At 43.0% G+C, this 25,568-nt stretch overlaps 1 protein-coding gene across 1 annotated transcript in view; it reads right to left on the reverse strand.

Annotated features, from left to right (window-relative positions):
* Positions 1-25,568, reverse strand: part of CYRIB (CYFIP related Rac1 interactor B) — a gene marked incomplete in the record, with an annotated part of 1,384,994 nt that overhangs the window by 305,736 nt on the left and 1,053,690 nt on the right. Inside the window, 1 exon segment of the mRNA XM_044066242.1 lies at positions 24,061-24,177. Coding sequence (XP_043922177.1) covers positions 24,061-24,177 — 117 coding nt within the window.

Consider the following 25,568-nt stretch of genomic DNA (forward strand, 5'->3'; position numbering starts at 1 on the left):
AGCCTGGGGGGGTGTTTTTATTGGGTCTGGTAATGGCATTTCTAAGTGGAGTGAAATTGAATAGATCGATAGATATGGAGGGATTATTGGTATTAATTTTGTTCCAGTCAATGTTCATATCCCCTAATATGTATGTCTCAAGCTTAATATTAGATGTGGCCCGTAGAAGAATTTCTTAAAGTGTAGTGTTAGCGTTTCCAGGGGGGACATAGAGGGCCATAATACAAATGCTTTTACAGTTATTCATTTTGAGTATTCCTATGACTAGTTCAGCATTGTTGAACTGAGAAATGGGATTTTCTTAGGGAGTGATGGAGAGTAGGCTAGAGTAGATTACGGCTACTCCTCCTCCTTTCCTATTTTGGCAGTCATGTCTGAGTGCTTGAAACCCAGGGGGTAGAATTTCAGAGTCAGTAATGTGGGGTTTTAGCCATGTCTCAGAGAACCTAAGAACACATCCGTTTCTCTAAAATATTTTCATGGCTGACGTCCCACTCACCAGACTGAACAAGGAGAAGGTCACTGTAAGCTGCCTGTCGGGTGCCAGGATCCGCCACATAACAAAAGCACTCAGGTCACTCCAAAGCAAGTACAAATATGACTCAGTCATTGTCCTTGCTTGTGTGAATGACCTGAGACGTACCTCCCTGGACTACATGAAAAGAGACAGAGCAGCTCTCTGATCATGTATCTCAGGCTGGTATGACCCTGACCTTGAGTAGCATCTTGCCCTCACCAAGAATTATGCCACAGTATAAAGGCAAAATGATCAATTTTAACAATTGGCTGAAATATTGGTGTCATTCAAAGGGGATCCAGTGTCTGACAGCCTGGGATGACATGCTTGACAAGCCACGTTGCTTCACTATGGACGGCTTACACCAGTCACCCCTGGGTTTTCGAATACTGGCAAAGGCTCTTGCCACCCCCATAGTGCCTTTTTTAGGCAAGGCTCAAAAGACAAACCCACATCCATAGACAACACAACGAAAAAAAACTAAGGGTAATGCTGCTCAACGCCAGAAGTCTAACCTCAAGATGCACGCACTCGAGACTCTCCTCAGTATGGAGAATATCGATATCTGTGCAGTAACAGAAACCTGCTTCAAGGCTCCCGAGAGCACCCCAGCACTACCAGGTTATACTTCATACCATGCTTTTCGGCCCAAACCACAAAAGGAGGGGGAGTATCCATATTCAAAGATACCCACACCTCCAGGTTAGTGGCACTGCACGAAGCATCGGAGACCATCCATGTGCAACTAACAGTGGGCAAAACTGCCTTTCAGTTTGTAGCCTGCCTTAAGACCACCCTCCCAAACAGAGGAACCCCACTCGGCTTTCCTGAGAACACTGGAGAATATGAAGGTCTCTCCAAACACCATTATATTGGGTGACTTCAACTACCCAAACATTGATTGGGAAAACTACTCAAGCCCCAATGCCCTCGCCCAACGGTTCCTAGAATTTATAAACTCAAATGCTATGGACAACTGGTCACCACTCCCACAAGAGGGGAAAACGTATTGGACCTGGTCATCACCAACATGGGGTCTCTGTTCCACACCAGAGGTATACCCCTCATTGGTAAGATCAGACCATAAATTAATCTCACTGGACATCCATATCCCGTCCCCACCTCCAGCCAAGGAAACCACGGTGAAGAACTTCTCAAAAGCAAACTTCACACTTCTCAAACAGAGGTGGAATCCTTCAAAGCCCCCCCCAGGCCAGTGGAAAATACGGCCCAAAACGCAGACTCCTTTACAAAAGCATTCTATGGACACCTACAGGAATGCATGGATCACGCTATCCCAAACAAAACCAAGACTCACTCATCCAAAGGCAGGAGACCTGTCTGGTGGACCCCGGCCATAAATAAGCTATACAACAGAAGGAGGAAGCTACTATATGATAGAGCAAAATCCCAAAAAGGGAAGGCATCTCTGATCAGTAATAGCAAGAAACTACGATCCCTCATAAAATCATCTAAGGCCAACTTCGAAAGAAAAATTGCACAAGACACTAAAGATAATCACAAGGCCTTCTTTAGTTATGTCATGAACCTGGGAGCTAACTCCCAGATATGCTCGGAGTTGGTGCAAAATAATAAAAATACAATGAACCCACAGACACTGCCAACATCCTGGCAGAAAGGTTCAGTACAAACCCCCCCCCCCACCCAAAAGAGCAAATGTCTATACCAACGGAGTGTAGCCTCCCTGAGATCAAAGAGGCACAGGTTAGAGCTGCCCTCTCCAAAGCAAAAAACACAGCATCAATGGGACCAGACGGTGTCCCGGGCTGCATCTTACATGAGCTCCAAGAAAAACTAAACCCTCACAAAGTCACTGTTCAATCTCAGCCTTACTACAGGATATGTACCCAAGGAATGGCGTACAGCAACAGTGGTCCCGCTCCATAAAGGTGGTGCCACAACGGACCCCGGAAACTATCGCCCTATGAGCCTGACTAGCCTGGTCTGCAAAGCTATGGAGCGTATCATCATGGAAATCATAAACAAAGACATTGGGAACCTCCAGATACTGGATCCTACCCAATTCGGCTTTGTTAAGGGCAGATCTTGCCTCTTGAACCTGGCTGACTTCTTTGAAACCGTTACCAAAGCCATAGATGAAGGGAAGGTAGTCCACACAGCCTACCTGGACCTCGCAAAAGCCTTCGACACAATACCCCACTTGGGCATCATAAATAAGCTCACCAGCTTAATATCAACTCCTATGTCACAAGATGGGTTGCAAACTGGCTCAGGGATAGAACCCACGTGGTCAGAATTGCAAGTGCCATGTCAGACTCTAAACCAGTTACAAGTGGCGTCCCACAAGGCTCTGTCCTGGGACCTCTCTTGTTGGGTATATATTTCTCCGAGGTACAGGCTAAAACGGGAGGACTATGGCTGACCAATTTCACAGATGACTGCAAACTGGGTGCCATAATCTCTCCTTTGCAGCCCCCCAAACATCTCCAACGCCCAAGTGAGAACTGCTCTCTCCAAAGCAAAAAACACAGCATCCATGGGACCTGATGGTGTCCCCGGCTGTGTGCTCCACGAACTCAACGAGGAATTAAACCCACAGCTAGGACAGCTGTTTAATCATAGTCTTACCTCTGGATACACCCAGGAGTGGCGACTGCAACTGTGGTCCCACTTCACAAAGGCGGTGCCTCCACCGACCCTGGAAATTACCGCCCATTAGCTTGACAAGCCTTATCTGCAAAGCCATGGAGAGGATCATAATGGACCTCATAAATAAAGACATAGGGAATTTGCAGACTTTGGATCCATCCCAGTTTGGCTTTGTCAAAGGCAGATCATGCCTTCTAAACTTGGTTGACTTTTGAAACAGTCACCAAAGCCATTGATGAGGAAAGGCAGTCCATACAGCCTACCTCGATCTGGCGAAGGCCTTGATACAATACCCCACTCGGGTATCATTGAAAAACTCATCAGCTTAAATGTTAACCCATACATCACAAGATGGGTTGCAAACTGGCTGAGTGACAGAACCCACAGGGTCAGAGTTGCTGGCGCCATGTCAGACTCAAAGCCTGTCACAAGTGGTGTACCACAGGGCTCAGTCCTGGGCCCACTCTTGTTTGGCATCTACTTTTCCAAGTACAAGCAAACACAGGAGGGTTATGGCTGACAAAGTTTGCAGAGGACTGCAAACTGGGCCATAGTAGAAAACACATCTGACACAGATATCCTTCAGAAGGGTCTCACAGAAACGGATAACTGGTGCCAGAGCCATGGCCTAAAGTTAAATGCCAAAAATGCATAGTCATACCCTTCGGGAAAAACAAGGTTACCCCTAGCTACCAAATAGGTGGCAATCCACTGAGCATAGAAGAAGTTATCAGGGACCTGGGGACCCAGGTTGATAGTAGTCTGTCATTCGACACCCATGTAGCTAAAGTAGTTAGGAAGACTTTCTACATTGCCCACCTTATCATGAAGGGATTCTCATCTAGATCAAGGGAGGTCATAGTCTCCCTATACTCATCACTCATCAGACCAATGATTGAGTACAATGCCCCTTTCGGAATGTATCTGACCCGACACTTGCAGCAGCTGGAGAGGCCACAAAAGTTCCTCACCAAAAGGATAAAGGGTCTCAAACATCTGTCCTATGCTGCCCGACTGAAAGAACTCCAGCTCTATTCAGTCGCACATTGCTCAGAGGTGACCTTTGCCTAACATACAAGGCCATGTCAAACCCAGATTTGATGAATATGCTTCACCTCAAAAAATCTAGATCCGTCAGAGCCACAAGGGCCGGAGACTTAAACCTCGACACGGCTATTAATAGGACGCTGGAGGGATAGATTCATCACCCAAAGACTCCTATGCTGTGGAATAAAATCCCGGTATATGTGAGGCAGAGCACCTCGCTGGCCTTGTTCAAGAGAAATCTTGACCAATGGATGGGAGATCGCAGATATACCCCAGCGATTACCTCAGTGTCACTGCTCAACAGAGGCACAGAAAAATAATGGGTATAGTTCCCCATACTAAAGGGGTGGCGTAAGCCACAAAACTATGGGCTAGGCTTGTAAATGCCCTCGGGCAGATAGCCTAGTATGAACCTATGAACCTATGAACCATAATAGACTCTCCGGCTGACACAAGCATCCTCCAAAAGGGTCTCACAGAAACGGATAACTGGTGCCGGAGCAATGGTCTAAAGCTAAATGCCAAAAAGTGCATAGTCATCCCCTTTGGGAAAAACAAAGTGCCCACAAATTACCACATAGGTGGTAATCCATTAAGTACGGAAGTAATTAGGGACTTGGGGACCCAAGTAGATAGTAATCTCTCCTTTGGCAATCACGTTGCCAAAGTGGTTAGAAAGACCTTCTATATAGCTCACCTTATCACAAAAGGGTTCACATCTAGATCAAGAGAGGTCATTGTGCCCCTCTACTCATCACTTATCAGGCCCATGATTGAATACAATGCCGCATTTGGGATGTACCTTACCAGACACCTGCAGCAACTGGAAAGACCCCAAAAGTATCTCACCAAGAGGATCAGGAGACTCGAGCAGATGCCCTATGCAGTTCGGCTAGAGAAACTCCAGCTCTACTCAGTGCCTACGTCACCAACCATACTGACACTCCCAGTTGCAAAATAAGGGGAATCTCACAGAACAAGAGGACCAACTGCAGAATGCTAAGCAGAAAATAAGGGGTTACCTCGATATTAGGCATGAGTTTAGAAAGACTGCTATTAAGCAACTGTTTTTTGATAACACTGGAGCACAAAAACCTTTAGCACAACGACTCAGACAACACAAAGTAGAAAGGGCTGTAGCCAAGCTTAGGGAGCCTATAACAAGGAAGGTAACAAGAGATCCTGCAGAGGTATTAGAAATATTTTGGAAATTCTGTGAAATTCTGTGAAAATCTGTATAAAGCAAAGTAATATGGAAATCAAGAAAAGATACAAATAGAAATGTTTAAGGAAGAATTGAATATGCCTACTCGGAGGCGATCTGTGTCTGACGTATAAAGCCATGTCCAACCCAGAATTAATGGACATGCTCCACCTCAGAAAATCCAAATCCCTTAGAGCCACACGCTCTAGGGACTTGAACCTCAGCACAGAAATAAACAGGACATGCTGGAGGGACAGATTCACTTCCCAGTGGCTCCCCATCACTCTGGAACAAAATCCCAATCCATGTTCGGCAGAGCCCCTCACTGATCCTCTTCAAGAGAAATCTTGACGAGTGGATGGGAGATCATAAGTTTACCCCTAGGATCTATTCTGTGTCCCTGCTAGACAGAGGTACAGTAAACTAACCTTAAAAGGGCTACCTTCTGAGACCTACTATACAGAGGCACAGTCAAATAATCTGAAAGGGTGGCAAAAGCCAAACACACTCTGGCTAGGCTTATAAATGCCCTAGGGCAGATATCCTAGTATCAACCTATGAACCCAAGATATTTTTTAAACCTACAAACCATTTTAAGAATCTGCAACCAAAGTAGCATTTTTAATGCCTAAATTAAAAAGGCAACATAATTCTGTATTTTCACTAGAGTGCGCCAATACACCAAGCTATGAGACTGCAATAAAACAAAGAGGGGATTCACTTGAAGTTAAGCTGTCAAGTGAAAAAAAACACACACAAGTTGCTGAGGTTTGTTTCTTCAGCAAAAAAAAAAATTCAGACAGCTAAGACATGCAGCTTCTATCAAAAAATGCCTGGGATAGTAATTATCAAGACAACCAAATGCTGAGAGACATTAACCAATATACCACTGCTACCCTGACACTAATAAATACATTCACATGGGTTTCTGGAAAAGGACAATCCTCAAAAATCTAATTTATGGCTGTTCGAATATTACTATTTTTTTTTTTTTTTTTTTTTTTTTTTAAACAAGATACATCTTTACTAAACCATCACTAACATAAGCATTCGAAGATTTATACAAACGAGAACAAACCACACCAACACAATCCTACTTGCAAGCATTTTACGTCACCAACCATACTGACACTCCCAGTTGCAAAATAAGGGGAATCTCACAGAACAAGAGGACCAACTGCAGAATGCTAAGCAGAAAATAAGGGGTTACCTCGATATTAGGCATGAGTTTAGAAAGACTGCTATTAAGCAACTGTTTTTTGATAACACTGGAGCACAAAAACTTTTAGCACAACGACTCAGACAACACAAAGTAGAAAGGGCTGTAGCCAAGCTTAGGGAGCCTATAACAAGGAAGGTAACAAGAGATCCTGCAGAGGTATTAGAAATATTTTGGAAATTCTGTGAAAATCTGTATAAAGCAAAGTAATATGGAAATCAAGAAAAGATACAAATAGAAATGTTTAAGGAAGAATTGAATATGCCTACTCGGAGGCGATCTGTGTCTGACGTATAAAGCCATGTCCAACCCAGAATTAATGGACATGCTCCACCTCAGAAAATCCAAATCCCTTAGAGCCACACGCTCTAGGGACTTGAACCTCAGCACAGAAATAAACAGGACATGCTGGAGGGACAGATTCACTTCCCAGTGGCTCCCCATCACTCTGGAACAAAATCCCAAGCCATGTTCGGCAGAGCCCCTCACTGATCCTCTTCAAGAGAAATCTTGACGACGAGTGGATGGGAGATCATAAGTTTACCCCTAGGATCTATTCTGTGTCCCTGCTAGACAGAGGTACAGTAAACTAACCTTAAAAGGGCTACCTTCTGAGACCTACTATACAGAGGCACAGTCAAATAATCTGAAAGGGTGGCAAAAGCCAAACACACTCTGGCTAGGCTTATAAATGCCCTAGGGCAGATATCCTAGTATCAACCTATGAACCCAAGATATTTTTTAAACCTACAAACCATTTTAAGAATCTGCAACCAAAGTAGCATTTTTAATGCCTAAATTAAAAAGGCAACATAATTCTGTATTTTCACTAGAGTGCGCCAATACACCAAGCTATGAGACTGCAATAAAACAAAGAGGGGATTCACTTGAAGTTAAGCTGTCAAGTTAAAAAAAACACACACAAGTTGCTGAGGTTTGTTTCTTCAGCAAAAAAAAAATTCAGACAGCTAAGACATGCAGCTTCTATCAAAAAATGCCTGGGATAGTAATTATCAAGACAACCAAATGCTGAGAGACATTAACCAATATACCACTGCTACCCTGACACTAATAAATACATTCACATGGGTTTCTGGAAAAGGACAATCCTCAAAAATCTAATTTATGGCTGTTCGAATATTACTATTTTTTTTTTTTTTTTTAAACAAGATACATCTTTACTAAACCATCACTAACATAAGCATTCGAAGATTTATACAAACGAGAACAAACCACACCAACACAATCCTACTTGCAAGCATTTTACGTCACCAACCATACTGACACTCCCAGTTGCAAAATAAGGGGAATCTCACAGAACAAGAGGACCAACTGCAGAATGCTAAGCAGAAAATAAGGGGTTACCTCGATATTAGGCATGAGTTTAGAAAGACTGCGATTAAGCAACTGTTTTTTGATAACACTGGAGCACAAAAACTTTTAGCACAACGACTCAGACAACACAAAGTAGAAAGGGCTGTAGCCAAGCTTAGGGAGCCTATAACAAGGAAGGTAACAAGAGATCCTGCAGAGGTATTAGAAATATTTTGGAAATTCTGTGAAAATCTGTATAAAGCAAAGTAATATGGAAATCAAGAAAAGATACAAATAGAAATGTTTAAGGAAGAATTGAATATGCCAAGGTTAGAGGTAGCTGAGGCTCAATTACTAATGGTTAGGACAGAAAGAGGAGATAAAAATTGTGATGTATAACCAATCTACAGGAAAGTCCTCAGGAATAGATGGTATTCCTGTGGATGTCTGGAAGCTAGGAGAGAAAAACTGTTAAAGATCTGGAAGGTTTTGTTTAACACAACTGTATTATGTTCTTTGCGTTTCACTGTTGCAGTCATCACATTTGGGTAGATTCCCAAAGCTAAGGACAGGAGGAGATAATTAGATAGCATTAGGACCAGCTATAAGGCCCTGCAAGATTGCAGTGGCAAAGCCAGCTCTGGATTTGGAAAAAAATTGGCAAGTGGTAATGCTTGGTGAAGGTATGTACAGAACTCCAGGTAGCAGCTTCTAGGATGCCCCTGGGTAGGGACACCTCTGAGAAAGGCTGTAAAGGTAGATGCAACCCTGGTTGAATGTGGTCTTATCCTCTGTGGATGAATGTAGTGGCCTATCCACTTAGAAATGGTTTGCTTTGAAATAGCTTTCCCGTCGGCCCCTGCAGCAAATGCAATCAGATTTCCTGAGAGGTTTAGTCCTGTCCAAGTAAAATCTAAGTTGTCTGTGCACGTTCAAGGAGTGCAGTATTTGTTCCCCTTTGTTCTGTGTATTAGAAAAGAAGGCTGGCAAATTAAAGGACTGATTAAGGGCATGAAGGAGGGATTGGTCCTGAGGGACACCCTGTCCACATGAAAGATTATGAAAAGCTCCACTGCCATGAGAGCCTGTAATTCAGACACCCTTCTTGCTGAAGTGATGGCTAAAAGGAAGGCTGTTTTTCAAGAAAGGAATTTCAACTCTGCATTTGCAGCTGGCTCAAAGGGAGAAAGAGTGAGCTTTTCCAATACAAAGTTAAGGTCCCAGGCTGGAGTAGGACCTCTCCTGAGTGGCCTTAAGTTTTTGGCCCCTCTGAGGAACTGCATCAGCAGCAGATGAGAAAAGAGGGGTGGATCTGTATTGTAATGAGCTGAAATGGCTGAGGCATGAATTTTGATGGAAGAAAAGGAAAGGCGCTTGTGAAGCATCTCAGTTAAGTATTGAAGAATATGGAGTAAATTTGTGGCCAGTAGTTTGAAGTAGGCTGTCAAATGAACTTGCTTCTCTGGCATAAGGTAGGCCCATCTGGAAAGTTGTATTCAAGCCTGCTCCCAGGAATACAATTTGTTGGCAGGGTACAAGATGCGATTTCTTTTCGCTTATGGTGTACCCCAGAGAAGCTAACAATTTCCTTACAACTGCCAGATGATTTAATAGTATGTCCTGGCTTTCTGCCTGAATTAGACAATTGTCCAGGTATGGGTATATTTGAATATTTCTTTGCATGCAAAAAGCAATGACTGGAGCTAGGCACTTTGGCTTATCTACTGTGCCCAGTGTATTCACAAAGGGCAGTGCAGAGAACTGATAGTGCATGTAGCCTGCTTTGAAGCGTAGGTATCTTCTCCAAGAGTCCCTTACTTGGATGTGCAGATAGGCTTCCTTTAAATCCAGTATTGCCAACCAGGCATCTTTGCCTAGCACAGGAAGCAGATGATGAGTTAGCATCTTGAATTTTGGGATCACCAAAAATGTGTTTAGGATAGACAGGTCCAGGATAGGACGCCAGGAATGGTCTTTTCTGGTTACCAGAAAAAGTCTTGAGTAGAAACCTAGTCCCCATTCTTCTTTTGGGACAGGTTGAATAGCCCTGATGCTTAACAGAGAGAGAACTTGCTTTTGAGCCTCTGCCCACTGATTTGGGGGTAGATCTGGCCAACCGTTTGGTAAGGAGTGGAAGTGGAATCTGTATCCTTGAGAAACTATATTTAAAACCCATTTCTCCTGGGTAATGAATTCCCAATTTTTTGCCTACAGGGCAATCTTTCCCCCTAAAGGAACAGTCGGTTGTGCAAGGCTTGGATCGTTTAAAGTTAAGTCACTGAGACAGTTTACCATAGGGGGAGTCTTACTTCTTCCTGTTTTGGAAGTGGGAGCTCCCCACTGCTTAGTCCTGTGAATACCTTGGGACTGAAGCCTGGGTGTTCTGCTGGTCCTGAATTTGGGCTGAGAAGGCCTGGAAGAGGCAGGAAAGGACCAATTCTTAGAGAGCCAATGCCTACTGAATCTGGGAGGCTGTACTTTCAGGAAATCTTTAACAGTTTTCAGATTTAGCTCTTTCCATCATCTTTATAAGTATTTCTTCTGTTTTGTTGCCAAACAGGCAGTCTTGGTTTAAGGGAGCTAGGGTTACCACCTGTCCCACTTTGCGAGGGAGAGTCCCTCTTTGGGCAGTTGTGTCCTGCAAAAAAATTGAAAAAATGGCAAATGTCCTGAGATTTTAGGACAAAAATGTACCTATATTTTCTTTAATAGTTGCATAAAAGTTATTTTGTATTTGAAACACCTAAATGTTATAAGAAACAGAACTAAAATGCTACAAGAATAAACTTTTATTTAGACAAAAAAGTGGAATTCTATCCTTTGTACTGGCAGTGGGTATGTTTTGCCTTGCAAAACATGACATTTCTACAAAAAATGTCCTACTTTGGGCATTTGAAAAGGTGGCAACCCTAAAGGGAGCATCCAGCAATTTAGCTTTAACATGATCTGGCAAAGATTGCTCCTTAAGCCAAGCATGCCTTCAAAGTACAGACCCAGTCACAGCAGCCCTGCAAGATGCCTCTAAAGAATCAAAAACACATTGCAAAGTATGTTTTCCAACTTGTTCGGCAGAATGCATTAAATCCTGTAAATCTTTATTTTCAGCACAGTCAAGAATCAACATCATTTTCTGTTTAAGCAATCCAATGATATGCTGCTGATACTTTAACATATGAAAGGGCAGTTTAAGGCCCGAATGGCCAAGGTTGCAGAAGTGTATACCTTCTTACCCCATCTATCCAGCGCCCTGGAATCTCTATCAGAGGGGATAGGATTTTTGGCAGTGGTAGCCTTAATGTCCTTGGGTCCCTGTGAAATAGTCTCAGGATCCGCAGTAGGATTTTTAAAGAGTAACTTGTGAGAGTCAGGAACCCTGTAATATCTATCAGGTTTTCTTGAAGCAGGAGGTAGAGAGTCAGTGGCCAAGCTAGATTCCGAGAAGGCATCATCTACAATGTCCAGTCCAGGAGGGATGGCCAAAGGCCTATGTTGGGGCAGGAGTAAGAAATCCCTAAGCCTCTTTTTGGAGAGAGGGTAATCCTGGCTCTCCCAGCAAAAATGCTCCCTAAGAGCATGCAAGGTTTCACCAAGAGAGAAATCTTCTGAAGGGGAAGCAGAGGGAAGGGAGTCCTCTGCATCAGAATCCTCATAGGTATACAATGGTAAATCCTGTTCATCAGAGGAAACAAATTTCAGAGTCATGATCAGAAGAATCAGAAGGAAAATCAGTCCTTGGTCTCTTGGGGGGAGGGGGGTGGCTTCCCCTGATTAGAGTAATAAGGTCATCAGCCATTCTTATCATTTGGTTTTTAGGCATAGGGGCCTGACCGTGGGGTCTGGGTGTCTGTTTTCTAGGCATGGATCGAGTTTTAGGCCTTGAGGAGGAAGATGGCATTGGTTTAATATGCAGGTCAGTAGGCCTGAATACACCCTCAGAAGCCAGTGCCTGCACAGTGGCACCGGACCCATCCAAGGTAGAGACATCCCAGGTTCCACAGTCAAAGAAGCATCTTGCGGCATACCTGATTCCAAATGGGTCTCAGTAGAGGCCTGCAAATGTGAAATAGTGGGCATCAGGGGCTGCGAAAGCACCTCACTGAGTACTGGCAAACTGGCGACTGGCTTAGGAGAAGCATAGTCAGCAGCTTTGGACTTAAGCGGTCTGTCTCTGTCTTTATCTTTATCTTTGCATTTTTTCGGAATGTTGGTAGTCGGGTGGCATACTGAAGCCATTTCTGGATTATTTATTTATTTATTTTATTTAACATTTGTTAACCAGGAAAGTCCGACTTGGAACAAAGCCAATTTTCAGCAGAGGCCCAGGGAGAAAGGCTCCAGATGCATGTCTTTGTAACGTGGGAGGAAACCGGAGCACCCGGAGGGAACCCACATGAATGTAGAGAGGACATGCAGACTCCACATAGAAGGCACCCTAGCAGAGAATCAAACCGGAGAACCTCTTGCTGTGAGGAGACAATGCTACCACTGTGCCGTCCTGATTGAACAGAGTACCAAAATATTTAGAAGCGTAAATAAACCGACAACGAACAGTTCGAGGTTTGAATAAGGCACAAAACCAACAGCAAGGTACGTCGTGGTCTGGGCCTAGGCAAGGAATGCAGTACGAATGAAAATCTTTATGAGGTATTTGCTTTCCACAAGAAATACAATTGTTAACTTTTACTGACATCAGTTTAGAGCAGGAAAAAGGTTCCCCAACGGGGTACTTAGCTTAGCTGAAGACTTCAGTTCTGAAACTTGAAAATGAAAATTTCAGGAGTCTGCCGACTGGCACTTGCAAACTGCTTCTGCTTCAGGCACCAACTGAGGGCTACTGCAAGCAGATAACCCAAATGTGATGACTGCAACAGTGAAATATGAAGAACATCTAATAGTGCATAGAGCCTGCCCTGAAACATAGATATTTCCTGCAAGATTCCATTATGGGAATGTGCAGATAAGCTTCTTTTAAGTCTAGGGTGACTAGCCAGAGTCCTTGGCTATCATAGGAAACAGATGTCGTAGTGTAAGCATTTTGAATTTTGGGACCACCAGGGAGGTATTGAGAATGGACAGATCCAGGATAGGGCGCCATGAGCTCTCTTTTCTGGGCACCAGGAACAGTCTGGAATAGAAAAGTACAGTTTTGTACCTACCATAAATGTAGATGTTCGAAGATCCACATTGTTGCAGTCCTTACACTTGGGTAGTCGGCTGTCCACGGTCGGCCCGAATATCAAAGTATAAGGCTGACGTCGGTCAGGGCGCATTTAACTGACGTCAGGACGTCAGGGTACAAATGCGCATGACCTGCGTCATATCCTCAGTCTTTTCTTGCCCCAGATGTCAGAAGACCTTAAAAATAAAGGTCAAAACCAAAAGACAGCAAACAAATAACCAACCACCCTTGCACTAACTATATGTACAATATATACAATATACACAATATGTACAACCCAACCCACACAACCACCTCCAACTACAGAGGGAAGGAGGGAGGTAAATTGGACTGCAGCAATGTGGATCTTGAACATCTACATTTATGGTAGGTACAAAACTGTACTATGTTCTTCATCTCACATTGCTGCAGTCCTTACACTTGGGTAGAATCCCAAAGCAGAGGTAAGGGAGGATGGCTAACTATAAGGAAGCAGGAGCTGCCAAAATGCCCTGCAAAACCGCAGTGGCAAAACCAGCCCTGGACTTAGAGTAAAGTGGCAGGTGATAATGCCTAGAGAAAGTATGCACAGAACTCCAAGTAGCTGCCTCCAAAATATCCTTGGTTGCCACTCCCCTCAAAAAGCTGTTGAAGTGGCAGTAGCCCTAGTGGAATGAGGCCTAATCCCAGCTGGAACCTCCTTGCCATGATGGGAATAACAGAAAGCAATGCAAAACCCAATCCACTTAGAAATAGTTTGTTTTGACACAGGCTTGCCCTGAGAACTCAAAGCAAAAGAAACAAACAACTGCTGAGACTTCCTGAACCCTTTAGTTCTGTCCAAATAATAACGCAACTGCCTGTGTACATCCAAAGTGTGCAAAATCTTTTCCCCCTTATTTTGGGGATTTGCATAAAAAGTAGGCAAATGAATAGTCTGGTTTAAAGCCACACTAGAAACCACCTTAGGCATAAAGGAAGGATTAGTACGTAATGATACCCTATCCTTATGGAAAATCAAGAAAGGCTCAACTGCCATAAGGGCCTGTAATTCAGAAACCCTTCTTGCAGAGGTAATGGCCAACAAAAAAGCAGTCTTCCATGATAAATATTTCAACTCAGCAGTAGCTGCAGGCTCAAAAGGTTGTAGAGTGAGTTTCTCCAACACAAAATTGAGATCCCAAGCAGGAGTAGGAGCTCTTCGTGGGTCTTATATTCTTTGCCCTCTAAGAAATTGCTTGAACAAAGGATGAGAAAACAATGGCGGGTCGCAATCATAGTGAGCTGAAATTGCTGCAGCATGAACTTTAATAGAAGAGAAAGACAAACCTTTGTCTAGTAACTCAGTAAGATATTGAAGAGCCACACACAAATTAGGCTCAGAAATATCAAAATCTTTTGCTGCACTCCAAAATAAAAATCTCTTCCATTTATCAGCATACACTTTCCTTGTACTAGGCCTTCTAGCTTCCAAAATAACATTCAAAACTTGCTGAGGAAGTGGAGGCCCATTATGGTTCAAAACAGAATATGCCAGGCTGTTAGGTGCAGAGAGTGAAGCTTGACATTGAGCAAATGGCTGTCCTCCTGTGACAACAGGTGTGGAATCGAAGGCAAAGGCCATGGAGGCTTCCGTACTAGACTTCTTAGTAATGGGTACCAGTGCTGTCGAGGCCAATCTGGAGCTATTAAAATCATCCTTGGCTTGTCCTGTCTGACCTTCAGAAGTACCTTTGGGAGGAGAGGCAGAGGTGGAAAGGCATACACATGAAGATTGCTCCAATTGAAAGAAAGAGCATCCACTCTCCAAGCTGTGGGATGAAACCTTTCGTGCAAAACTTTGGCAGCTGATGGTTTAGTGGAGAAGCGAACAGATCTATGTCTGGAGTTCCCCATGACACTGTCAATTTCTGAAATACATGAGGATCCAATTTCCACTCGTGGGGATCCATAATTGTCTGCTCAACACATCTGCTAAGGAGTTCTGTGCTCCTGGCAGAAACCTTGCTTGAAGATTGAGCTGTAAACTGAGAGCAGTCTCCCACAAAATCATTGCTTGCCTGCATAGAGGATAAGAATGCGTTCCCCCTTGTTTGTTGATGTACCACATGACAGTTGTGTTGTCTGTTAGAATCAACACCTGTCCTGGAAGAAGGAATTCCTTGAAAGCTATTAATGCAAACTGGACTGCTAACATCTCCTTCATGTTGATATGTAGATGTTGTAGTCTGACAGGCCACGTGTTTTGTATCCACTTTCCATTTAGATGAGCTCCCCAAGCTTTGTCTGAGGCATCTGTCGTTAAAATCTGACTTGCCTCTGGCCGGGTCACAGAGAGTCCCTTGTTTAGGTGACATTCCTGAGCCCACCACAAAAAGTCCTTCTGAATGCAAGGTATTATTTGAATGACAGTGTCCAGATCCTGGCAGTGCTGTGTCCATACATTTTTGAGATACCATTGTAGCTTCCTCATATGCAGTTTGGCATTGGGAAGCACCAGAATACAAGATGCCATGAACCCTAAGGCTTGAAGGACTGTCCTTGCAGTCAGCCCGGACTGATGAGATAGTCGATGGAAGTAAAGGGATAGACTCTTTTGTTTGTCCGGGGTTAAAAAGGCCATCTGGGCTGCTGTATTCAGTCTCACACCCAGAAAGCACATGTCTGGAGAGGGTACTAGACTGGACTTTTATTTCGTTCACAGAATACCCTAGGCATCTTAGCACTGCTATCACATATTCCAAATGACGAAGAAGCTCTTCCCTTCCTTGAGCCAGAATTAGGCAGTCGTCCAAATAAGGATAGATCTGTATTCCTTTTAGTCTGAAGAAAGCTATCACTGGAGCCAGAACTTCCGTGAACACTCTGGGCGCAGTAGATAAGCCAAAGGGCAATGCAGAGAACTGATAGTGAGAAGTCCCAGCTCGAAAACGCAGATACTTTCTGCAACTGAGTCTGATAGGAACATGAAGGTAAGCCCCCTTGAGATCCAAAGTTACCATCCAATGATCTTTGCCCAGCAGAGGTAAAGCTGCTGCAACGTCAACATTTTGAACTTGGGAATGTCCAGATAAGTGTTGAGGATAGATAAATCCAAAATTGGTCTCCACGTGTTCCCCTTCTTTGGTACTAGGAACAGGCGAGAATAAAATCCTAGGCCCACTTCTGGCAGAGGGACCGGCTGTATGGCCCCTAGTTGGAGCAACAGAGAAACCTGTTTGTGAGCCTCTATTCTTTGTTGAGGAGGAACGTCTGGCATGCCTTTGAAAGGAGGCAAGGTATGGAAATAAAACCTGTAGCCGTGGTGTATGATATCCAATACCCATCTGTCCTGGGTAATTAAACTCCAATTTTCTTTGAAAAGTGCCAACCTTCCTCCCAAAGGTGCTGCCGGACAGGCAGGCTCTGGCAGCTGAAAAGGTAGGTCATTGGGTCTGCTTACGAAAGGACTGACCCCTGCCTTCACCAAGCCTGTGCAGGAGAACTCCCTGTTCTAGGCCTGAAAGAGCCCTGAGCTCTGCCCTTACCACGTCTAGATCTACCCCTAGACTGGGAATCATAAGAAGGATACGTCCACCCCTTAGTAGGCCAATTTCTACTAAACTTTGGAGGCTGGACCTGCAAAAATCTTTAACAGTCTGCATAGACTTAGCCTTGTCTTCCATTTTCTTTAAGACTGTCTCAACAGGAGGACCAAACAACACGTCAGATTGTAAAGGAGCATCTAAAATCCTTGTTTTAACATGTTCAGACAAATTCTGATCCCTCAGCCAGGCGTGCCTGCGAAGAACAGTCCCAGTGGCAGCCACCCTAGACGAGGCCTGTACAGCATCAAAACCACATTGCAAAGAATGCTTACCCACCTGTTCAGAAACATGTACTAAATCTTGCAACTCTTTACAATCAATACCTACTGCCAGAGCATCAACCTTAGACTTCAATTGTGAAAGGAGATAGTTTTGGTATTTCAACATGTGAAACTGTCAATTCAGAGCCCTCATAGCAAGAGTGGAAGAAGTATAAACTTTCTTTCCCCATCTATCCAAGGCCCTAGCCTCCTTGTCTGTAGGAACCGGATTCTTAACAACCGAAGCCTTAACACCCTTAGGCCCCTGGCTAACAGTTTCTGGGTCTGCCCTAGGACTCTTAAAAAGATACTTGTGAACTTCAGGCACCCTGTAATACCTATCCGGCTTAACAGGAGCAGGAGGCAAAGAATCAGGATTAAGAGAAGCCTCTGTAAAAACATCTTCCACTACATCCAAAACAGGAGGTATAGCCAAAGGCCTATGCTGGGGTAAAAACAGAAATTCCCTAAGCCGTTTCCTGGAATCAGAGAAGTCCTGACCCTCCCACTTAAAATGCTCCTTCATGGAATGAAGAGTTTCTGAAAAAGAAAAATCCTCAGGAGGAGTAGCAGGAGTAGAATCATCCACATCAGAATCAGAATAAGGAGAGTACTCCTGCAAGTCTTCAGCCGAAGACTCTGAAACATCTGAAGCTTGCTCAAAACCACCCAGCTCAGGCTCCACCCTAGGTCTCTTAGCAGGAGGGGGCATAGAACCCCTAATCAAAGTAATCAAATCTTCTGCCATTTTAAGCATATGCTTCTTGGGCATAGTACCTGAAGAGCTAGGGGTAACACCAACTGAAGCTAAACCTGGCCTGCCCCTGGGAGAAGCCTTAGAAAAAGAAGGAGAGGGCCTAGCCACCTTAGGAAGGGAGGGGAGTATAGTAACCTGAGAAGCCCCCTCAGCCTGACTTGCCTCCTGAGAGGCCACATCTTGCAATAATAAGGTCTCACTCTGGGAACACAAAGAAATCTCCGGTGGAGCCACCGGCTCCACCGACACCCCTAAAGAACCGGCGTCCGGTACAGACTGTTCTTCTAACCTAGGCTTAACTGCCTTGTCCTTGCGCTTCTTCGAGGAAGCGGGCGTCGGAGCATCCGACGGCATTTTATAATTGCACCGCTTCCCAAAGACTAACCTTGCACAATCCAATGTTCTCTTTATAGTGCGTTTATTAAATCTAGCACAAGAGCGACAGCCAACAACGTCGTGCTCAGGCCCTAAGCAAGGAATACACAAAGTATGATAATCTCTATGCGGTATCTGTTTCCCACAAGAAACGCAATTATTAACTTTTTCTGACATCCGGTAAATGACTGAGGCAAGAAAAAACTAATATATTCCCCAATGGGGTACTTAGCCAACTTTGAACTCGGTCTGAAACTTCTAAATCGAAAAATCTCAGAACGCCAACCGGCACTTGCAATGCTGCTTCTGCATCAGACCATGCGGCAAAAAAGACTGAGGATATGACGCAGGTCATGCGCATTTGTACCCTGACGTCCTGACGTCAGTTAAATGCGCCCTGACCGACGTCAGCCTTATACTTTGATATTCGGGCCGACCGTGGACAGCGGACTACCCAAGTGTAAGGACTGCAGCAATGTGAGATGAAGAACATCCCTGTCTCTTCTGTTCTATTGGAACAGGTTGAATAGCTCTGATACTGAGAAGAGAAAGTACTTGCTTTTGAGCCTCTGCCCACTGGTTTGGAGGAAGGTGACACAACCCGCTTGGGGTTGGCAGTGAGTGGAAGTAGAATCTGTATACCTGGGATAAATACACCCTCAGAAACTGGTGCCTGCACAGCGGCTCTGGACCCATCCAAGGTAGAGACACCAGCAGGTTCCATAGTTGAAGAAGCATCTCGCGGCATACCGGACTCCGAATGGGTCTCAGTAGAGGCCTGTGAATCTGTAGAAGCGGGTATCAGGGGCTGCGAAGGCACCTCACTGAGTACCAGTACCAGAATATGCGGTCAGTCTCTGTCTTTATTCCTTACTTTTTTCAGAAGATTGGATGTCGGATGGCTTATCGAAGCTATTTCAGAATACGGAGAAGGAGAGCGAAAGAATTTAGCAACAAAGATAGCCAGACGACGAATAGTTCGGGCGTTAAACAAAGCACAAAACCAACAGCGAGGAACGTCGTGGTCTGGGCCTAACAAGTGACACAGTAAGAATGAAAATCTCTGTGAGGTATTTGCTTTCCACAGGCAAAATAATTGTTAACTTTTTCTGATATCGGTTAGAATAAGAAAAAAGGATCCCCAATGGGTACTTAGCTTTAGAAGACTTCAGGTTTGAAACTCAAACAACGAAAATTTCAGGTAGCAGCCGACCGGCACTTGCGAACTGCTTCTGCTTCGGGCTCCTCCGCGGCAAGAAAAGCTGTTGTAATGGCGTCAGCTGCATGTTTTATACCCCTGACATCCTGGAAGAAGTGACAGCATCTGACGCAGAAATCCCAAGACTCTGGTATTTGGGTCAAATGAGGGCTACCTGCAGGCAGATAACCCAAGTGTGATCACTGCAACAGTGAAACACAAAGAACATCAGCCTTCATTTGCACTTGTGGGGTCTGTGTCCCTAGCACCAGCTTTCTTGGGTGGCGCATGGGAGAATATTCTTCAGAACAGTGGACCAAAAAGAGGCCCTGTTCCTGGAGGCCAAATCCATTTTGTAATGTGTTAAAGGTGTGAAGCATTGCCCATGTGTGCAGCAAAAATAGTGTCAACTGGAAGTCTAGATCGGAAGGCCGAAGAAGTTGCTATAGCTCTTGCAAAATTAACTTTAAATCTACAGGCAAGATCTTTGTTCAGAGACTTGTAGGTAAAGGTAATACAATCTGACAGACATTTTGAAAGTGTGACATTTGATACAGGACCACCTTTTTTAGAGTCTGAAATGATAAAGATAACTGGTCAGATTTTCTGGAAGTCCATTGCCCTATGCAAGTAGAAACGTAATTGTCGATGTACATAAAGCTTGTGCAACATATACTCTGCCTTGTTGCCATAGTTTGGAAAAAAAACTGTTAATTTTATGGACTGACTCAAATTAAATTCCGAGCATACTTTGGGTAGAAAGGAGGGGTTAGTTTGAAGGGATACTCTGTTTCTGTAGAAAAGTATGTAGGGGGGCCTTTATAGATAATGCTTGTAGCTTTGAAACTCTTCTAGAAGTAATGGCTGTCAAGAGGATAGTCTTCCATGAAAAAACTTTAAATCACAGGATGATGAGGGTTCAAAAAGGGGAAGAATCAAGCGGGATAAAATAAGGTTTAGGTCCCATGGTGCTGGAGGGGCTTTGATGGGTAGTCTTAATTACATAGTGCCCTTTAGAAAAGCTTTGCATAGTCAGAGACATGAGATTCTCCCCTGATTCACATAGGTGAAAATTAGATATCGCAGCTAATTGAACTCGAATAGTAGTTGCAGCTACATCTTCATTAAATAGCTTGGACAAAAATTTCAATAATGTAAGTTAAAGGGGCAGAAAAGGGATCAATGCGGTAATTTAATGCCCAAGAAGAAAATCTTTTCCATTTGCTCATGTACAATCTCCTCGCTGAAGCCTTATGAGATAAAAATCACAATATGTTTCACAATATGTTTCACTGACTGGGAAAGGTCAGGGAGCCTGGCTATGTTTGGAAATGGAGCAGCCAAGCCATCAGTTTGAGGGTTTGGAAAGAGAGAGATGGAGTATCCCTGACACATGGGAAAGAAGGCCTGGAACTGGATCCAGGATCCACAGATCCTCCTGGAGATGAGGCCAAAGGAAGGGGAACTAGATTTGATGAGGCCAGTATGGGGCAGTAAGTATCAATCTCCTTCCCAAGTAACTGGATTTCTGAATAACTTTCGGCATCAACGGAAAGGGAGAAAATGCACAGAGGAGACCCCAGAGCCAAACATGAACAAGTGGATCCCTTTGGTGACTCCCCTGGAGGGGGATTAGGGCAAAGTAGCTGCTGCATTTAACATTCATGGACGTGGCAAAAAAGGTTGCAGCAAGGCTGACCCCATTTACAGAAAATCATCTCTGCCACTTCTTTCTTTAGGGACCACTTGTGAGGCACCAGCATCACTCTGCTGAGTTTGTCTGCTATCAGGTTGGATTTCCCCAGGATGTGTGCTATTGGAAGGCACTAGGAGGAGATTGTCCACTGCCATACTCTCAGGGCCTCTCAGCAAAGAGGGTAGGATCTGGTTCCTTCTTGTTTATGTACCAAACTACTGACATGTTGTCAGGTCTGTATTGCAATAGTTCCCAATGGAAGAGACTGCTAAAGTGCCTGAAATGCTAGAAGCACCGCTTTCATCTCTAGGACATTGATGTGCAAATTGACCTCATGATCCTGCCAAGTGTCCTGGACTGTCTTTCCAAGATGCCTCCCCCCACCCTATATGGGAAGCGCTTGTGGTTACCGTGGCTAATGGCTGTGGAAGAACAAAAGGTCAACCTAGAGTCACGAGTGGATTGAATCCAGCAGTGAAGGTCTTTCCTGCAATATTCCATTATCAAAATTTGGTGAGACATGGGGAGTTCCTGAAAGGATCACTGAGTGAGCAGTAGGCACTGCAGAATTCTCATGTGCAGGTGTGCTAATGGAACTAAGTTTATTGCTGCTGCAATGGTCCCCCAAGACTTTCAGAACTATTCTTGCGTGCACTTTTTTTCCTGGAAAGAAGGTTTGAAACTTGATGTCTTAGCACTTGTACGCTTTCTGGGGGAAGTTTTGCCATCATTATTGTTGTATCTAGGTCAGCTCCTACAAAAACGATACACAGAGATGGCAAAAAAGATTTTTCGTAATTTACTGCGATTCCTAGGTGAGAGCAGAGCTATAATGTGGCGTCTATTGCTTTTATTAGTAGATGCTTGGTGGTGGAGGTTAGGAGCCACTCGTCTACATATGGAAACACTCTGAATCCTAGAAGTCTCAAGTGAGCCATAACTACTGCCATACACTTGGTGAACACTCTGGGGCTGTAGTGAGACCACAGGATAGAACTCGAAACTGATGGTGACTGGCTCCCAGCCGAAAGTGCAGATGACTCCTGGATGGCCTGTCCATTTTTATGTGGTAGTATGCATCTTGGAGATCTACAAAGCACATCCAATCATCTTTTCCCAGAAAGGGAAATACTGAATGCAGTGTTCCCATCCGGAACTTCGTTTTTCTTACTGATTTGTTTAATCTGCTGAGATAGAATATGAGCCTCCAGTCCTCTATATTCTTTTGAACAAAAAAGAACTTTGAGCAAGTTCTGGATCCTATTTGGTCTGTAGGGACTGTTTGGACGACTTGTCTAGCAACTTTTGAATTTCTAGAGTTGTCTGCTCCTTTTGACTGGGTGGAACGTCAGGGATGTTATTTACGTTTGGGACGGGGAAGGAAAAAGGTATGGAGTAGCCTCTGGATATGATGCTTTGCACCCACTTGTCTTACTTTGAGACAGGCTTTTGGGTACAAAGATAAGTGACCCCTGACTGCCTAGAGAGACGGACAGACGGGCCCTCATTCAGGAGTACTGAATGGGCTTACTATGGAAAGCTTCCCGTGTCACCCTGATTTTTCAGACCCCCTTTGCCACGTGGTCTGTGTCCTCATTTACTACTTCCCCCTCTGTCCCTGGGGGAAGATCACGAAGTGTGTCCTGAAAAAACTTTGGGATTTTCGGACCACATTCTTCCTCCCTTTTGACCTTTTGGGTAAGTTCTAGAAGGTATGGAAAACTGGACTTCTGTGGCAGAGAGTTTTCCCTTCTTGCTTACACCTGGTCAGCGTGTCTTTGACTTTTGGCCCGAACAAGAACAGGCCATCAAAAGGGGCATTCACAAAGGAAGATTTAAAGGGCTCTGCATAGTCACAAGTGCATCCAGGAATGTCTCCTTAAGGAAATTCCTGAACCCGCTGTCCTGCTCGCTCCATCTGCTGCATAAGAAATGAGCCTCATGGAGGAGTTAACCACAGAGTTTAAGGTGAAGAGCTGAGAGGAAACCATGGCTGACATCCCTGCAACTACTGAACCTTGAAGAGCATCTCCTAGCTTAAGGAGATCTCTCTGTAATCTAGTAAAGGGAGTCAGATAATTCAGCATTCTGAGAGCAAAGGTCGCTGAAGAGAGCTTTCCATACTGGTCCATCGTACGAGACACCTTGTTCGGTGGATGGACAGATGACCTCTCTGAAAGTTCCTTTTTGGTGGCTGCCACCACCACCAGAGCATCTACTGGGACACCCTTGGTGAGAAAGTCCCTGTTTGAAGGTGCAGTAATAAATTTGTTTGGTCTCCGAGGAACTTGTTGCACTGAGTCTGGAGACACTCACTCCTTTTGACTAACTACGTGCATGAGCTCAAAGGGCATAGATACCCAAGTGGTGGAAGGATGAGACCCAAAAGCCTTCAAGTATACAGACTCCTCCTCAGAAGGGTTGATGGGCTTCCAGCTGGTTTACGAATCTCCAGGATGTCTGCGAAAGAGACATCATCAGAGGGTGACCATGGGGACCCTTCTGACTCATCAAGGTCTGTATCAGAAGTGACCAACTCCTACAGGGAGTCTAACTGCTTTCTCTCGCAAAGTCACTTCCGAGGGACATCTACAGAAGGCTATTCTGGAGAGGTTTCAGAAGAGAGGGGTTCACCCAATGGGCTGAGACCTAGGTTATCCACATGTCTGTGGATACAGTGGGGCTGACACAGACACCAGTGCCTTCGGGGGAAGAATGTCAGGACCAGAGAGTGGACCTGCCTGTGGAGAAAAGCACTCTCTTCATCACCACACTCACTACACCCATCCTAGAGTGCTTCAGTAATGTAAGGAATGCACAATTTTTAATAGGTACTGTAAATCTGGCTTGCACCTTAGTGACAAAAGTGAGATTATATCATGAAGCCAGATGAAACTTTACTATGATAACCCTGTATCATTATAACCTATGCAAACTCACTGACACCGCTGTATTTAATAATTGTTACAAAAGTCTAGTTTGTAAATTCTAATTTCTGTAGCACTACTTGGTGAATTTTTACAACATGGGAAACATTACTACAGCAATTAATACATATATGATTACATTAGGATGTGTATTAGCAGAATAAACTTACTTCTGACACAAATCTTGTTGTGGCATCACTTAGAGTTTTCAACATCGGGGTAGCTTCAGCATAGAACAAGGACATTCTGTTAGCCAATTCATTGTTTACTTCATTTTCTCCCTCTGCCTAAAGAGGACAATCATTTTGAAATCAAAAATAAATTAGTGTTACTTTGCTTCTATAAGCATTAGTGCAAAGTATTTGCTATGCACTGCTACATGCTAATAGCTGTGGAATCTAATCATTGAATGAGCAGAATTTACTTCATACACATTTCAAGGAAAACAAAATGGCAAAATGTTAAAATTAAAAGACACAGTTTAAGAAATGTAACTGCATTCACGTGAATTTTCTGCACACGTGCATGTGTGTACACCTATACACACATTTATTTATATATATATATAGATATATATATATAGATACAGACATATATACATAGATATATATAGATTTTACATATATAGATTTTATATATACATTAGATATATAAAGATATAGATATATAGATACATATAGATGTATATAGAGATATAGATATAGATATATATATATATATATATATATAGATATATATATATATAGATATATAGATATATATATATATATATATAGATAGATATATATATATATATATATATATATATATATATATATATATATATAGATATATAGATACATATATATATATAGATAGATATATATATATATATATAGATATAGATAGATATAGATATATATATCTATATATATATAGATATATATATCTATCTATATATAGATGTATCTATATATATATATAGATATATCTATATATAGATATATCTATCTATATATATATGTATATATATATATATATATGTATCTATATATATATATATATATATATATATATATATATATATATCTATAGATATAGATATCTATATATCTAGATATATATATATATATATATATCTATATTTCTATATATCTATCTATATATATCTATATATATATATATCTATCTATCTATCTATAGATATATATATATATATATAGATATATATATATATATCTATATATATATATATATATATATCTATATATCTATATATATATATATATCTATATATCTATATATATATATATATATATCTATATATCTATATATATATATATATATATCTATATATCTATATATATATATATATATATATATATATATATCTATATATCTATAGATCTATATATATATATATATATATATATATATATATATATATATGTGCCTCTCACCAGCCTGGATAAGGAGAAAGTCACGGTTAGTGGTCTTGTCTGGTGCCAGAATTCGCCATATCATACACATTCAAGTCTCTCAAAACCAGGTAATGTTATGACTCTGTCATAGTCCATGATGGTGTGAATGACTTGAGACATACCTCTCTGGATTATATGAAGAGAGACATGATTTAGCTCGCTGATTGTGTGTCCCAGGCAGGTATGTCCCTAGCCTTAAGCAGCATTCTGCCATCACC

The sequence above is a fragment of the Protopterus annectens genome, chromosome 3.part1 (assembly GCF_019279795.1).
Source record: "Protopterus annectens isolate FY-2018-M chromosome 3.part1, PAN1.0, whole genome shotgun sequence".
NCBI classification, from domain to species: domain Eukaryota; kingdom Metazoa; phylum Chordata; order Ceratodontiformes; family Protopteridae; genus Protopterus; species Protopterus annectens.